Here is an 18,503-nt window from a genome sequence, read left to right as displayed (position 1 = left end):
TCCTTAAAGTTGAGTTTCCGACTTTTCAGTGTCAATAAGTCATAATTTGTTTCAGACCTAAGGTTATTTACCAAAACACATTTGTTTCAGCCTCTTGTGTCATCCCTACAGGTTGAAGTATTGAATTTTGATACAACCTCTATATACAGAGAGTTCCAATAAAATGTATACACTGTGTGTTCATCAATAATTTTGTAATAAATTGAGGTACAAAATTGAAATTTGATGAAGGATAGCTTAATGTCTTGGTTTCAGGTGGCCTTGGCTTGGTAAATTTTGTTTAGTTTGTTTATTGGTGGCATGAACCGAGACACAAAATGGAAGATGCAAGGTTATATCATTCGAAGAAAGGAAGATGATTTTGAAGTGGTACTTCGGGTCTGAAAACATTTCTGCAGTACAGCGACAATGGAGGAAGGAATTTCAAACACAGCCACTGACACATCAGTTTACTGGGGTTTAATGTGTGGTGTGGGTTGTCCTCTCTTCTTTGAAGGAACAGTTATCAGAGTGGTTTATCTCGATAAGCAGCAGACATCCATTTTACCTGTGATCTGAGGGGCATATGGGGACAAGAAGTTTTATTTACAACAAGTCCGATTCCATGGCTGATAGGTCAGTGTAGTCTCCTTCGGTTCAGATGGTCCTGGGTTCGCTTCCTGCCCTTCAGAGATATTAACCTTAAATAGTTAATTCCCCTGGCTTGGAGACTGGATATTTGTACTGTCCTCAACATCCCTGCAACTCACACACCAATCATAACAGTATCTTCCACTACAGTAACATGCAGTTTCTAATACATAACAGATGCCACTCACCCTCAATGGAGGGTCTGTCTTTCAAGGTCTGCACCAGACTAGCAATACCCACACAAAATTATTATTATCTGCAACAAGATGGTACCACTGCTCACTACCACTGAGATGTCAGAGAGTATCTTGAAACTTTTCCTGAACAATGGATAGGCTGAAGAGGTGCTGTCAAATTTCCAGCACAGTCCCTAGACCTATCACCTCTAGTCTTCAAACTCTGGAGGACCCTAAAGAATATTGTGTATTGGGTGCAGAAGCATTCAATTATCATGTGCAACAATTCCACTGGACACATTACAGAATGTTGATCGTGGCACTGTTTGGTGGAATCGACTGTGTTTGACTGCTGATGGTAGCCACTGGGAATATCTTGACTGATTTCAATAAGTTGAACATTATGCTATATCTTCACCAACTTTCAGAGTTGTAACTCAATTTATAAGAAATTTATTGATGAACAAACAGTGTATACATTTTATTGGACTCTACTGTATATAAGACAGGTTATTTGACATATCTTTCAGTATGGAATAAGCCAATTTATTAACAGTATATATACTGTGTCACATGCTTCATCTGCCACATAATACTACAAATTCAAACAACACTAACCATGTAAGCCTGCATATGGTGATGATAAAAGAGAAGATATAATAATCTCTCATGGGGATTGTTGTATATTATTCGACTGCTCTACAAAATTGTTAGGAAGTATTAAAATTCTTGTTTGTGACATTAAACTCCAGATTAGAAAATATTTTATGTGTTTATATTAATAGATACTATATGATTTGTCTCTGTACTAGACTTCTCTAGAACAATATTAGTAGTATATTTTAAAAGCTAAAGCTCAAATGATTAAGTTGAAATAGGAAGTTGGAAAACCGAGAAATCATATGGTAATCACACACTATGGAAAGGATGGATAATACAAGAACTACCACTGGAAATCAGGAATTCAGACAGATGAGAAATGGAACTGAATGGAAAATTTATAACATAAAGTGTAAGATATTCCATCTTGAATGTCTTGTAGTAATCGCCAAAACTTGAGCCACTGGTTTTCCAATCGGAAGAAGTAGAAGAAATATTGAGGGTACCAGTATGTATTAAATTGGAAAATCATGTACAGAATGTATCAAAATTCAATACTCAAAACTTCTAGGGGTGGTAGAAGAGGTGGCTTAAGTTATGAGGATCAATACAAAGAACTCTGAATGAAAAGTTACAGTCTACACATAACCTATCTGCCAAGATAGTTGTCTGATGTGTAGGACTCTGTAAGGTAAGGCTTACTTCAAGGTAGACTGTTATATTACTGAACTAAGGGCTAAGGGAGACCTAGCAGTACTCTGGGTGAAGTATAGGTCTCAGGAATTCAGTCACAAGACAGAATTGAAGAGACATCGATAGTTACCGACTTTATTTGCCATTTGTACATTACATGCACTTATAATAGTAGTTTCAAAAATAAGGTTAATATTTCAAAGACAAGAAGTCTTAACAATGAGGAATTTTCTGCACTGAGTTGCAGCTTTGTCTCATCAGCAGAGATCTCCAGTACCTATTACAATACTGTGGATATATAGTGTTAGTACAAAGATTACAGTAGATCAGAGTTAATGCATGATTACTAGCACTGGATAGGGTTTAGCTGAAGATCTTATTGAGAAATTTCAAAGTAGGTACCCTTTCAAAATTATCTGAAGATTTTCTATTACAGAACCATAAATGATTCTTACTCAATTTTCTCTCTAACATATGATCTAATCAAAGCTATGATAGGAAGGCCTCATATTCATGGCCATGAAATTCCATGATTATATCAATGTGATTTGGGAATATCTCCTAAGATGCCATTAATCCTTCACCATTTCATCTTGATTGTCTACTAAATATTAGGACATTAGTATGTCAATCCATTTCACCTAATCACTTTCATTCACAATCCAGAAACTCTCCTGCTAATGCAACCCAAAACCTGGGGAAACCTATAGTTTAAGGCAAGGCTTTTTGCAAGCATCATTTTGGGGGAACATACAGTGATCATCTAACCAAGCATATTCCATCCTATAGCCAAAACTTCATGTGGACCAGATGCTTAAGTTTGCATGGTCCCAACCTACAGGCAGGGTTCTACAGCTGTTATTCTGACAGGTTTCATCCTACCAAAGACTCCCACATTCTCATCCTACAGGGATATCCGTACACTGCCCAGTGTAAAGAATATATTTGTCTAACTATGTCAAGGTCCCAAGGGGTCTCACCCGACAGGGATCCACTTACACGCGATGTCCATGTTAGCATCATCCATGCCATGACGTTCAGGCACACGATTCGTATGCTGGCGTTCAATTTCTTCTGAGCTTGTTAGTACACCCAGACGTTGTTTCACTGAAAGGTATAAATCTGCTCTGGATTGGCCCGCTGAAATTAGAAGAAAACCAGTGGTGATAATTTTGAACGGAAAAAGAAGTATGCAGATAATGGGCTCATACAAAGAGTACATATGTACATTACAATATTTTGTATTATGTATAATTAAATCATAATTTATTTTTCAAACCAAGCAGGTTGTCACAAAATTTCAAAAATTCAGTTTCCTTGACTGGTTGAAAAAGAAATTGCTATATTGCAACATAAATTCTTTTTATATATATTACAATGGAACTCGCTTAATTTTGATCCCGTTAATGCAAATTTTACTTTGATGATCTGAATATCCATTTGGCCTCAGAAGCCAAAACTGTCTTTGGCCAAGGGCATTATAGCTGAGTGGTAGAGTCACAGGTTCCTCACCAAGGTGGCTATAGTTTAAATCCCAACTAATGGAAATGACATTTTTGAAATGAAAAGTCACATCCCAATTGTTCAGATTCCACATAAAATTGGAGCTCCCACGGTTATGATCATGATATTAATTGTTACATGAAACCGCAAGCTTGTTTCTTTTACCTACTGCCGAACATGCGCGATGTATTACAAGTCAGCCACGCTTCCCTACAGCCTTTTAAATCACCTTAACTTTCAGAATCTAGTCAGTTAAACCAGGGACGGCCGTACCTTATGTGCTGAAGTGCTGCAGCACATTGTTTATTTGAAAAGTAAATTACTTTTAAAGTACTATCTACAATCAAATACAGTGCATTGAAAAAGACGTCAACCAAAGAATAGGAAATCATTAAACTCCCCTCACAACCAGGCAACTAGTCGTGTGCTCCACACCGGGTGCTGTGCAGATCACAGATCAGCGAGAATTTTTAAGCTTTTTGCCAGAAAGCAGGAACTCTGCCTTTTGTGCATGCATGCCTAACTTTTGCATTGTGCTGTGAAAACAACAGCCAAGACCACCAAGACATCCCTTCACAGCAAGTCCTTGTTCAACCACAGAGAGGCAGCACTAGTCACACTTGCATTTCGACTGAAATGAGAACGTGGCAGGTGGCATCCTCTTGACTCAGCATTAGTATTTAAGAGGGAATCGCTCAACTGCATAGGAAGCCATCAGCTGTTCCTGCCAGGTCTTTTAATACTCCCAACTTGACTATTACATAGCCACATTTGTAAATTGATGAACTATAGAAATTGTACTTTTTATGTTGTCGAAGTAAGGACATGATATTGTGATTTTCTTTAATTACAAAATGTCTAGTTTATAAACTTCACTATAACAACATAACATGTAATTTTCCATTACAACATTGCTGGTTTTATTTCAGTGATTTTGGTAACATTGAGAAGTTCTGTTTTTGTTCGCTCACATCAAGTGTTTGAGTTCGTGAATGTTTTGTCATTGCAGGTGTTATTGCATGTTTAATTAGTTTTGTATTAGGAATGTGTATATGTGTTGGGATTGTTTGCATGTTTGTTCAGTATGGAAAACTCAGTGGAGGGCCTCTTGAAAACTGCATGTTTCTAAATATCTTTATTTTTTGGAGGGGGGATGGGTTACAGTACACAACTGATTTTATGCACCAGCCGCCACTGAGTTAAACTTAGCTGTATAATTTTGATTAACTCACATTTAATCTGTGTATCGTACATGCCTTCGGTCCCTAGAAATTCTTATATAATGCATTTGACATAAGAATGATGTTCTTGTTACAACTATGTCACTACACTGCATTAGAAATTTGTGACCACTCCATGGTTTCCTACAGTGAAACCACAGACCTTTCACTATTGTTGATATCAAAGAGTGGTAGAGGCACATTTGTGAGCTACTTTTCTTCCCTTAGAAATAGAGAAACTTCATGTGCAGTTAGAAATTCTCAGCCCGATCATTAAAGTTAAACATAGTCCTACAAATAACATCTTCATCAAAATCATCTAACTGTGTGATTCTTTTTTTGGAAAATTAATGTATCTCCTGGGTGTTGAAGGCTCCTTTGTCCCCTAACATATATGTGATGTGGAGAATTTATTTACACTATGCTATTTAACTGTGAGAATTTTCACTCTAGGAGGAATCAAGTTTCATTCTGTATTCTTCCCTGAAACATCCTTTTAAAAACATTTTTACAAAAGAACTATGTTTCGAGACTGGCTTCATTATATCACTTTCCCTCTTTCACTTGTATCATATCAATGTTTGTACTTGACTCATTTTGTAACATGTGTACAATACACACCAAACACTAAAACACACAACACTTTCAAGAAAACTATATTACACTGCTAACGTTACCAAGAGCAGATATATCTAATAATTATATTAGAAAATTAGGAAGGATATAGATGAGTAACACTTGCTGTTTATTTATAAACCTTCTAATACTGACTTAATTTCTTTTTTAAATTTTTTTACAATTTTGCTTTATGTCACACCGACACAGATTGTTCTTATTGTGACAATGGGATAGGAAAAGGCTAGGAGTGCGAAGGAAGCCATGTGGCTTTAATAAAGGTACAGCCCTGACTCGAAAAACATAGCAAGTGTGTCTTTTGGGCTTTTAATCTTATGTCCATTAACTCTTAATTTTAAACAGTCAAATATCATACAAGATGATTCTCTTTAATCACAGCTACCCATTCTTTTCTTTGTATCATTCATCTGTATGGATGGGGACATATACATAATAATGTTTGTAGCTTATGATTTGTTAATACTGCAAGGGGTATTAATATTATTAAGGTTTGACATCCATTATAGGCAACCATCACCTCTTAACATTCCTCTTATCCTTCTTTTGTTTTAGCATTTGTCCTGCCTAATGGCAGAGTCTGCTATTTGCATCAGCTGTCTCCATTTCCTCCAGTCGCAGGCCATGTCATGGTGGACATTTATGCTTCTGAAGTCTTTATGTAGCATTTCAACCCATCGTTGTCTTGGTCACACTTCTGATCTTTCTCCAGAAATAGCCTTTCTTCATGATGGTGTCTAAACTCCTGATCACAGCATAAGCCCAAACCAGTGTAAACGGTCCTCTCAGAGTTTTTCCTTGATTGGTGCAATATCAAATTGTTTCCTTATTCTTTCACTGCTCAAGAAAATGAGGGCTATTCAACTAGATAAAACAGGGATTGAATGGGTAACTAAATTTATAGACAGATCTCAGATTATTAGAGTAGGTGAAGCATTTTCTCTGATCCTGTAATGATAAAGAGGGAGTTCCACAAGGCAGTAATATTGGACCTTTATATTTTCTTATCTATATAAGTGATTTGAGTAAAGAACTGGAACCACGGATAAGGCTTTTTGCTGGTGCTATATATACAGTCGAACCTCCTTTCTGCGGACACCGTCGGTTCTGAGGAAAATTGTCCGTTACGAGAGGTGTCCGCTAAAACAAGTTTGTAAAAATAATCGAATCTGAAATATAAGCATACATATCTTTATTTTTATTATTCTAAGTCATTTCTCTGTTAGTATTTCATAGAGAGTTATTATAAGTGATTTACATCATTTACAAACATTACAGCTTTGTGAAGTAATCCATTGTTACTCATGTTTAACAGACAACTGAAATGATACGGTATTTCTGTCTCACTAATTAGCAATAGAGTAAAATAATATATTATTATTGGTCCACCTTTTCAATACAAAATGAAAATTACATAGGGACTAGTTTCTACCTAGTAATAGGTCATCATCAGCCTGAAGTAAATTAAAGCGTAAATATCGAAGAAAACATAAACAATGTAAACACAAGTACAGTCTTTTTAAAGGTACATACCATGTGGGAAGTTGAGTAGAGATATATTAAAAATAATAACTCTTCCAATTGATGAAGCACTGAGCGGAAGTTATGTAAAGTTCGGTGCGCCGTATATTATAAAAGACCACTGTGCACTAAATGATGTAATAAAGAAGAATAGTAGGTTGAATGCTGGCTTCTTCTTAGCTGTTGTATATTCGAAGAAGATTACGTCGTATTTTATAAGGTATTGATAGACGTCAAAATACATGGATGTTGGAAAGGCTCTTCAGTTTTTTGGAACAAGGCAATTGTTGCGTGTGGAGGCTTAGGAAACCAGAGAAGCGCTATATTATGTTAAAAAATAGAGATCCTTAAAAAAGTCCTGTGCGTCGTATAAATTGTGGAAATGGAAATCGAAAAAACTTGGTTCTTAAGCGATAATGTTGTTCATTCAGAGATCAATTGAAAATAAAGAATCGTAACATTGTCTTCTCAAGATGTTTATAAACTAGAATTAATAGACGATGCGAAGTATGATACTAGGAGAAAGCTCTTCTGCTTCTGGAATCTTGAAGGACGATGGATGTTTCACGAGGTGGAATAACATATATGGAGTTAAATAAAGGTGGATATAAATTTGCAGTTCAATGCGGACCATAAATTTGATTCAGAATAAAAGACAGTAAGTTGTTTTTTTTTTTTTTTAAATATGTCAAAAGGAAAATTTAAGCGTGATGTGATGAGCTGAAGAGAGAAACGGAGGTAGGAAAGGATCAAAGGAAATTTTGAGGAGGTGAGGGAAGAAAAATGAAGGTAGGAGAAGAATATATATAAATTTTTTTTTTTAGCTGAAGAGAGAAACGGAGGTAGGTAAGGATCAAAGGAAATTTTTGAGGAGGTGAAGGAAGGAAAATAAAGGTATGAGAATTTTTTATTTTTTATTTTTTTATTTTTTATATTTAGCTGAAGAGAGAAACGGAGGTAGGTAGGGATCAAAGGAAAATTTTTGAGGAGGTGAAGGAAGGAAAATAAAGGTATGATCTTAAAAAAGAATTGAACAATATCTGTATGATCGCTAAAGTCAATGGTTACAATAGTTCTTTCATTGAAAGTATTATCAATAAATACAAACATCGTCCTATAACCACTCTGAAAAAAGAAAAACCAAAAATTTCTTCATTTTCTACCTTCACATTCAATAAAGATATTTACAAGGTCACTAACGTTTTTAAAAAAACATGATGTTAAAATCTCCTTCAGAACCAACAATAATAACACTAATGTCTTACACAACTCATCATCTATTAATAGAACTGATCCTTTTTCAAAATCTGGTGTCTGCAATTCTTCTTATATCGGACAAACAGGAAGAAACTTTAAAATACGATACCTTGAACATGTCAATGCCCAAAAACACAATAAATTTTCTGCAGTTGGTCAACACATGAATGATTATAATCATAAATTTACTGACATTAAACAAGATATGACAATTCTCAAAATTATGAATAAAGGACCCCTCCTTAACATAACAGAGAATTGCTTTATAAATTTAGACCAATATTTCAATCCCAATTTCAATCTCAATGACATTTCCGAAAAATCAAACATTCTTTTTGACCTGCTAATTCAACTTTTCAGACAATCAAAATCTAATATTAAAGGTCCAATTGTTCATTCTATTTTTAGTACTTTTCTTAATCATTCTTCCATATTCCCACATCCCTCAGCCCCACCTTAAATATATATTTAAAAAAAAACCCTTTATTTTCCTTCCTTCACCTCCTCAAAAATTTTCCTTTGATCCTTACCTACCTCCATTTCTCTCTTCAGCTAAATATTAAAAAAAAAAAAAAAAAAATTCTCATACCTTTATTTTCCTTCCTTCACCTCCTCAAAAATTTCCTTTGATCCTTACCTACCTCCGTTTCTCTCTTCAGCTAAAAAAAAAAATTTATATATATTCTTCTCCTACCTTCATTTTTCTTCCCTCACCTCCTCAAAATTTCCTTTGATCCTTTCCTACCTCCGTTTCTCTCTTCAGCTCATCACATCACGCTTAAATTTTCCTTTTGACATATTTAAAAAAAAAAAAAAACAACTTACTGTCTTTTATTCTGAATCAAATTTATGGTCCGCATTGAACTGCGAATTTATATCCACCTTTATTTAACTCCATATATGTTATTCCACCTCGTGAAACATCCATCGTCCTTCAAGATTCCAGAAGCAGAAGAGCTTTCTCCTAGTATCATACTTCGCATCGTCTATTAATTCTAGTTTATAAACATCTTGAGAAGACAATGTTACGATTCTTTATTTTCAATTGATCTCTGAATGAACAACATTATCGCTTAAGAACCAAGTTTTTTCGATTTCCATTTCCACAATTTATACGACGCACAGGACTTTTTTAAGGATCTCTATTTTTTAACATAATATAGCGCTTCTCTGGTTTCCTAAGCCTCCACGCGCAACAATTGCCTTGTTCCAAAAAACTGAAGAGCCTTTCCAACATCCATGTATTTTGACGTCTATCAATACCTTATAAAATACGACGTAATCTTCTTCGAATATACAACAGCTAAGAAGAAGCCAGCATTCAACCTACTATTCTTCTTTACTACATCATTTAGTGCACAGTGGTCTTTTATAATATACGGCGCACCGAACTTTACATAACTTCCGCTCAGTGCTTCGTCAATTGGAAGAGTTATTATTTTTAATATATCTCTACTCAACTTCCCACATGGTATGTACCTTTAAAAAGACTGTACTTGTGTTTACATTGTTTATGTTTTCTTCGATATTTACGCTTTAATTTACTTCAGGCTGATGATGACCTATTACTAGGTCGAAACTAGTCCCTATGTAATTTTCATTTTGTATTGAAAAGGTGGACCAATAATAATATTATATTATTTTACTCTATTGTAATCACAGTTCAATACGGATCATCATTATGAAACTTATTTCTTTTACTCACTAATTAGCGCCTGTACTGTCCTTTCCTTCTCAAGTTGACTACCTGAGCTCGACCTTATCGGCGACAATCCGACTTATGAATAGAATGATGCAAGAAGGGAAGAAAATCCCCACGTAACTTGTGAGTCAACAGTCTCTGGCAGCATTTCTGGGCAATTAGAATTCTCGGAATAGGCCCATACACCACTAGGTAGAACTGCATTCCAATGTACCTTCTCTCCCCATGCACTCAAAATAGTACAAACATTCAAAAGGGATTTCCTTACGTTTGAATAATGGTTTTAAAGGAAAGGATGAAATGTCGTCCGGTTAGAGAGAAGGCGTAACCTTCTAGGTGGCCCGCCCCTTCCCTTTGGGAAGGGGAATGAAAACATCCCTCTTGGTCTTCTGGTGCAATAAGTTGTCCTGCAACGTGTAAAGTGTCCGCTTAAGTCAAGTGGACGGGACAAATGGCGATGTCCACTGTCCGGAGTTCGAGGTGTCTGCTTATATGAGGGCAGGTTCGACTGTAATAATAAATAATACTCAGGATTGTGAGAGACTGCAAAAAGATTGCAATAATGTTGTTAGGCTGGTGACATGGGGCGAAAATTCAGATTGCAAATTTTACCAAGAGGAAAAGTCCTGTTAGTTTTAATTACTGTGTTGATAGAGTGGAAGTAGCCTCATGGGGATTACTGTAAGTAGCTAGGTGTTGATATAAGGAAAGGTCTCCTTTGGGGTAATCAATGAATAAGATTGTAAATAAAGGTTACAAATTTCTTTGCATGGCTAAGAGGGTATTTAAGGATTGTAGTAAGGATGTAAAGGAAAGGTCATATTAGTCACTGGTAAGACTCAATTTAGAGTATGTTTCTCGTGTATGGAAACCTCAGACCAGCATTACTGAATTTGAAAATTGGAACAGATCCAAAGGAAAGCAGCATAATTTGTTCTAGAGGATTTCCAACAAAAAATCAGTGTTACATAAATGTTGAAAACTTTGATCTGGGAAGACTTTGGAGTACAGAGACAAGCTGCTCAATGAAGTGGATGTTCTGAGCTATCACTGGAGAGATGACATGGAATGACACTAGTAGACGAATAAGCTTGAATGGAATTTTTAAAAGTAGGAAAGGTGAAGATATGAAGATGAAGTTGGAACTCAAGAGGACAAATTGGGGTAAACATTCATTTATAGGAAAAGGAATTAGGAATTAGAAGAATTTACAAGGGAGATAATCACTAAACTTCCAACTTCTTTGAAATAATTTAAGAAAAGACAAGGTAAACAACTGACAGGGAATCTGCCATCTGGGTGACAGCTCTAAATTGTTAAGAAGGAAGCAACATTTTCTGGTGTTGATTAAGTTAAATTTAACTTAAAAGATTTCAGTCTGTCAAACACACAAGTTCAATGTAAACATTACACTATACCATAGTTGTAAAAAAATACACTACTAAACAGGGAATAAAAATACACACAATTAAACAATGACATGTTTTGTTCTCAAAAGAACATCAGATTGTATGCTGGAGTGGAGACAAAACAGGACTTCATTAAGGTAAGTACCAAATTTCAAATTCCTAGGTGTTTGGACAGAAATATTTCCAAATATTTGACTTGATAGAACGTGACTTCTGTTCTTTTCCGTTTTTGTATATGGGCACCTTTATATTTTGTTACTGGTCACGTGGTGTTTGTCTTTCTTTGACTATTTGTTTGAAGATACTTGTCAACCAATCTGCTGCATCTCTTCTTCGAGACCACATCTTGATACTAATTAAGGAAAAAATTGAAGAGTTACGATCCTTCAAAGAATGCAGGCATCAGGAAAGTATAGGGAATGGCTATTGAAGGTGGGAAAATAAAGGACTTCCTACGCTTTGCAAACTTAATACCGTTGGGGTTGGAAGAGAGCAATGGTTGACCAAAGTAGTGCTCTACTGTTTGCCTGTTAAGTATGTTACATTGTTGTGTACATAGCTGAAAGACATTTTGATAGAGCACCATACAACTTTACAAAACTTCTGACCAACCCCATACTAATTTCTCTTAAAGAACTACAAACTGCACAAACATTCGTTGGTTAGTGAATGGCCAGGGGAATGTTGTGTCTTCCTAATATCTCTGTTCATAGATTTGCATGAAAGGGTAGGGAAATAAAATGTACACAATATGTTTATATAATATTTCTGCATAAGGAAATATTGTTAATAAGAAGAGGAATATTCAGATGGGTGTGTTTCAACAGTTACCAGGATGTAAGTTCTGGTACTTTAATAAAACATGCTGTCTAGCAGAGGAGGAATTAATACTCACCAATACATGTGTACTTCCCATTATCTGCATAATTAACATCTTGAATTCTTAATGCTCCTTTCTTAGATATCCTGTATTTCTTTGAATTCACAATTTGAGTGTTATTCTTCTCCCACAGGATCTTTGTTCTGTAAACATTTTAAAATATATTACTGACAAGATTTGGTTAATGATTATAACAATCAGCTACTGAGTATTACTATTTAGTTATATATAGAGAAAGAGCAACTCAAAAAAGGAACATGTAATAAGATAAACACAATGGTAGGGTAGTATGGGAAGAGGAAGTAATAGAAAGAGGAAACAAGAAAAGCATGAAAATACAAAAGGACAAGAACATTCTCCATGTCACACACTTCTTGCATTTTTCTCAATTTATTGAGGTCGGTCCTTGATGGGGCAGCAGCCAGTGCGGGTGATTAGTATGTTAGAAAATAAAATTAATGATCGTAATTATGTTACCTGCTACATCGTGGAGTGAACTGTACAGCCAGTGACTCAGTGCAGACTTTGGGGAGTGGTAAATAACCCAACTCTCTAAAGGGGCCAATGGTTTTTGGGCGGACAAGCTCCTTTAGTTGGGTGCTCGTTTCTACCATTGAAATGCAGCAGGCAATGTCTGTTCTCGAGGTTATGGGCAGTCTCATTGAAACCTGGCAGTTAAATACAAAATGCCTTTGGGTGTGGCAAACTTACTATAATGATAGCATCATAATGGATCAGAGCAAAGATCTAAGAAGTACTCCAGAAGCAAACTACATCTCTTGTGTCTCCAGGGAGGTGCGAGAAGTGGATCGAGGTCAATGATCTACAGTCCGACCCAGGAGTTTCCTAGATAAGAGTGATGGAGGAGAACAAGAAAGAGAAGAAGCAAAAGAAGAATTATGTAGTGTGGAATTTTAAAATGTTACACTGTTGTGTTCCTTACTGCAAATCAAATGCTGCAAAGGGATGTTGGTGTTTCACTTCATACATTTGTGAAATATGTTGAACTTAAAATTAAATATTGTTTGGCAATTTTGTCAAGGCAACAAACTGGGATCTCTGTGGAACCCAAGCGTTCTCCTGCTATTGTTTTTATGTCGCAATGACTTAGATAGGCCATAAGGTAATCATGGAATAGGCCATGACTAGGACTGGGAAGGAAGCAATCATGGCCAAAATTGAGGTACAACCTCAACATCTTCTTGGTGCAAAAATGGGAAACTATGGAAAACCATCTTCAGGGATGCCATCAGTGGGCTTCAAACCCACCAACTCTTGAATGCATGCTCACAGCTATGGGACCCAAACTGCACAGACAACTCACTTGGTCAACTGAAATGTATATTCCACTGTTTGCAGCCAGCATTCTAAGAACTCAGACTATAGAGTCAGCAAAGCAACAAATCTGTGGCTTGGTTCTAAAAGGGCCAATGTAATTTTTTTATCAAAAGTGAGATAATAACTGATACAAATGTGTTTTATCCTGGCTTGCAACATTTTAAAAAGGCCAATGTCTCTGTTAAGTACTAAACGAACAGTTAACCTTTAATTAAATAAGCCCTTGCCAATAATATTAGATTACCAATAAAGATTAGAGACCTGGCAATTTTTAAAGAATACGATAGAAAAAAATTAGCATTTAATAAGGTGACTCCCACAAAGAAAGTATAACGTTAAAGTTAGTTGTTGAAAAAAATAATAGGAAAACTATAAGCAAAACTTCAAATGCTCATAGCTCAAAAACAGGTTTTTTGACATTGGCCCTTTTAGAACCAAGCCACAGAAATATTCTACTTCCAAATGTTGGTCCACATCTGTATTTGAAGATTTTCCAAAACACAAACAAACAGGTTCACATTCAAGAAGCCCTCATGAAAGGAAAGAAGGCTGCAGAAGCTCAACCCTGTAAGAAAACTGAACTGACCACAAATACAATCTACAGTCCACCAGTAATTTTTGGCACACATTGTTCTCTTCAACAAAAGCATATAACCAGAAACTGTAGGAAACAAAGAGCACTTACACGAAAGCAGAAAAAATAATATTACTGCTTTGAAAGAAAGGATGTGCCAATTGAAAAATTAAAAGAACCAGCTGAATAAAATAACAGAATTAGCTGAACAAGATTAAATAAATGGAAATTTCTTGACTGAGCAGATTCAAGCTTTTCACAACCAAAAAGTATATTCAGAGATAATACCATAACGATCTGCATACTATCATCCAACAAGTCATCTTACAGCTTACAGGGACCTTTAGTAAAAAACACAAATTTTATGCAACACTGTCCTAAAATTAGAGTTCATAGTTTCACTACCTATTGCAGCTGAAATATTTTCGACCGACCGACCAACCGACCACTGATTTGGATTTAGAGCCATCACCCAGGTGACAGTTATTTACATAATCTCTTTGCTTCCCCGACAAACACAAAATCCAACTTTTGATCTAATTCAATGTTACTGATAATTGAAAGAGTTAAGAACACCATACCTTCAAAGTATGTAATGAAAATCAAACCAAAGATTCTGTTTTTGAAATTGCTAACACATTACCTAAAAACGTTGATGTAGAAGTTAGGGTGCCTTAAATAACATCCAGGAAAGCAATCAAAGTAATGCTCCAACAACTTCTGAAGATCATCATCATATTTTTCTTTTTCTCCCATTCTTGGATTATCTTTTTTTCAGTCAACTGTCCACTAGGTTCCAACTGACAACAAAACCTTCTTCAGTTAACTGTCAACTAGGTTCCTACATGACTACAAAACCACATCCTTAAACTTCATCCCAGATTCCTTATTTTCAAATAACAAACAAAGATTGCCAGGCACTGTTACAGAGTTTTGGGGCAAATTAAACATAGCTTGGTTTCACTGCTGGAAAATGCAACATAATTTACTGAAGCACTTCTTCACACCAACAACAACTTCTATCCTAATATCAGGGAACTTCCAATCATCATGTATGTCATACTAGTAAGAACATGTACAGCTGAAAGGTGATTCTCAACTTTAAGGCACATAAGGTCCAATATGAAACAGGATAGATTGAATTGATTGGTGTTGCTTAATGTAGTTTTTATTGTTTGAGTCATCAGTGCGTAGACTGGTTTAATGAAGCTATCTATGCCACCCTAGCTTGTGCTAACTTTTTAATTTCTACGTAATTACTACATCCTACATTTTCTCTAATCTGCTTTGTCATATTCGTACTTTGGTCTACCCCTACCATTCTCACCACTTATACTTCTCTCAGAAACCAACTGAACAAGTCCTGGGTGTCGTAAGATGTGTCCTAACATTCTATCTCTTCTTCTAGTCAAATTTAGGCAAATCGATCTCCTCTCCCCAATACAATTCAGCACCTCTTCATTCATGATTCAATCTACCCATCTGACCTTCGGCATTCTTCTTTTAACACAACATTTAAAAACTTTCTATTCTCTTTCTTTCTGAGCTAGTTATCGTTCATGTTTCACTTCCGTGCAATGCCATGCTCCAGACGAAAGTCTTCAAAAATATTTCTAATGTTCAAAGTGAGCAAATTTCTTTTCTTAAGAAAGACTGTCCTGGCTTGTGCTTGTCTGTGTTTTACTTCCTCCTTACTTCTGCCATCGTGAGTTATTTTACTACCCAAGTAACAATATTCATCTACTTCCTTTAAGACTCATTTCCTCATCTAATATTTCCTGCATCACCTGACTTTGTTTGAATGCACTCCATTACTTTTGTTTTGGACTTATTTATTTTCATCTTGTACCCCTTCCTCAAGACTGTCCATACCATTCAGCAATTTCACCAGATCTTCTGCAGACTCAGATAAAATAACAATGTCATCGGTAAATATCAGGGTCTTGATTTCCTCTTCTTGGATTGTGATTCCCTTTCCAAATTCCTCTTTGATTTCCTCTACCGCCTGTTCTATATAAACACTGCAAAGGAGGGGGGCGGGGGCTGCAGCCTTGCCCCACTCCTTTCTGGATTGCTGCTTCGTTTTCAAAGCCCTCGAATCTTATTGCTGCAGATTGATTTTTGTACACATTGTAGATAATTTTTCTTTCTCGTAACTGATCCCGATCACATTCAGAATCTCAAACAGCTTGGTTCATCATTATCAAATGTCCTTTCAGATCTACAAATGCCAAGTATGTGGGCTTGTCCTTCTCAATTCAGTCTTCTAAGATCAGCTTAATATCCACAACAATACTGAAGTGTATCTGGAGGAGGTAGAGTAGTTATTTTTTTCAGAAGAAAATGTCAAAAAGGGATCACAGCTTCATTGACATATAAGTTACAGTATAATAAACCTATAAATCTTTTGTTATTACATGTAATTTTTTGTTCATTATGAAATTGTCAAAGTCATTAAACAAACGCTACTTAAAAAAAATTTTTTTACTATTTGCTTTACGTCGCATCGACACAGACAGGTCTTATGGTGACGGTGGGATAGGAAAGGCCTAGAAATGGGAAGGAAGCGGTCATGGCCTTAATTAAAGTACAGCCCCAGCATTTGCCTGGTGTGAAAATGGGAAACCACAGAAAACCATCTTCAAGACTGCCGAAAGTGGGGTTCGAACCCACTATCTCCTGGATGCAAGCTCACTCACAGCTGCGTGGCCCTAACCACATGGCCAACTAGCCCCTTATTGAACAAACACAATAGAATTCTTCTTTTTAAATGCAGTCAGAATGTTCATGTATCCCACTGATGTATTTTGTAAATACTGAATATGTCCATATGGGGTAGGCCAGGGAAACAGCTGTCGAATATTCCTAGGCCTAATTTACCACCTCTTAAACTGAAAAGGTCAAAAGAAAAGTTAGTGACCAAAAAAAAAGGGAAGGACTATGAGAGCCGGGAAAAATTAAAGACTTTCGGGACCTTGGAAATCTAATATCATCACCTTCAAATACCACTGGACTGAGCCAGGATCGAACCTGCCTACCACCTGAGCCACTCAGCCCGACAGTATATATATATCAATATTTAAATGTTATGATATGATACTGTATTATGATGATGATAACGATGACGACGACACTGAAAACTTTACACGGCAGAAAATATTCCTGTTCATGAGCGTTGCCTCCTTGGAATGAATATGTCCAATTCAGTCATTCATTTACAGTTTTCTTCAAATTTTAGGGATGGTGAAATCAACTTACACCAGTAATTTAGCATTCTTTTCAAAATTTCTAACCGGTGGTAAAATTTTACTTGTGATTAATTTCCAAACAGGAATGTTATATGGATTTTTTAGTTTCCTTTAGGGCTGATGGTAATGATAACATTCAGTCTATTGTTTTCCTCATTTCACTTTACTAAATGCATTTACAGATGTTTTGAATTCCATGGTTAAAATTCCTGACCCTGCTGGGAATCGAACGCGGGACCCTGTGACCAAAGGCCAGCATGCTAACCATTTAGCCATGGAGCCGGACAAAGAAGTCATAAATGTGGATACATTAAACAGAGTTTCGGTAAGTAATAATGTAGCTTCAAAAATAAGCTGAGGTCTGAATGACCTCTGTCCACATGCTTGAATATTTCTTGATCATACAATACAGCTATTATCATATGAGTTCTGAAGAGAAGTATTTTAGTTTTCAGTAGAAACGTGTATTTTTCAATGGTACAGGCACTATATAATTGTTTATTTTCTAATAAAATACCTGTGAATAAAGATACGTCTGAAAGGATCAAGGACTTGTACAGGTCTATACATGACAGTTTATCCTCTAAAAAAAAACCAATGGATAATAATTCTTCTGACAGTTGAGAACTTGGTTGATGGAATGATTTAGCTCTGTTTTCATTAAATAGGTCTTATAATGTTACTCAGGAGATATAGTGAAGAACATTTTTATTGAAAAAGAATCCTTCTATACATACACTTACCTATTAAACTTTTTAACTGGACACTTAATTTTGATTTGTGTTCCAACATACACAACAGCCTGACCACCAATCTTTAGCGTAACACGTTTCTTGTTGGGACTCTGTTGCTTGTATGTTGTATTGGAAACTGCAATATGAGGTCGATCAGACTCCATCGCACAAGGCTTGGTATTACATGGTTTCTTGTCCGGTGGTCTTACTGGTGGGCACTTACTCGCAGGTCGTGATACAATGTGATTTTGAGCCATCACCTGCTGACATTCCACTTGCCGTGTTTTAATCCCCCCACCACAAGGTCTGGAGCACTGCAATGTTAACGACAAACCTGTTCATTTTCAGTATATATTCTAATAAAACAGCTTCTTGAAATACTTTA

At 36.0% G+C, this 18,503-nt stretch overlaps 1 protein-coding gene across 1 annotated transcript in view; it reads right to left on the bottom strand.

The window, feature by feature from the left end:
* Positions 1 to 18,503, bottom strand: part of nolo (no long nerve cord) — a 556,440-nt gene that overhangs the window by 143,216 nt on the left and 394,721 nt on the right. The window contains exons 13-15 of the mRNA XM_068227411.1: positions 18,128 to 18,432; positions 12,240 to 12,367; positions 3,099 to 3,239 (exon numbers count right to left, since the gene is read on the bottom strand). Of these exons, the coding sequence (XP_068083512.1) occupies positions 3,099 to 3,239; positions 12,240 to 12,367; positions 18,128 to 18,432 (574 nt within the window). The remainder of the gene's footprint in view (positions 1 to 3,098; positions 3,240 to 12,239; positions 12,368 to 18,127; positions 18,433 to 18,503) is intronic.

Source organism: Anabrus simplex, chromosome 4 (assembly GCF_040414725.1).
Source record: "Anabrus simplex isolate iqAnaSimp1 chromosome 4, ASM4041472v1, whole genome shotgun sequence".
In the NCBI taxonomy this organism is placed as follows: domain Eukaryota; kingdom Metazoa; phylum Arthropoda; class Insecta; order Orthoptera; family Tettigoniidae; genus Anabrus; species Anabrus simplex.
This window is presented reverse-complemented; position numbering and strand designations above follow the sequence as displayed.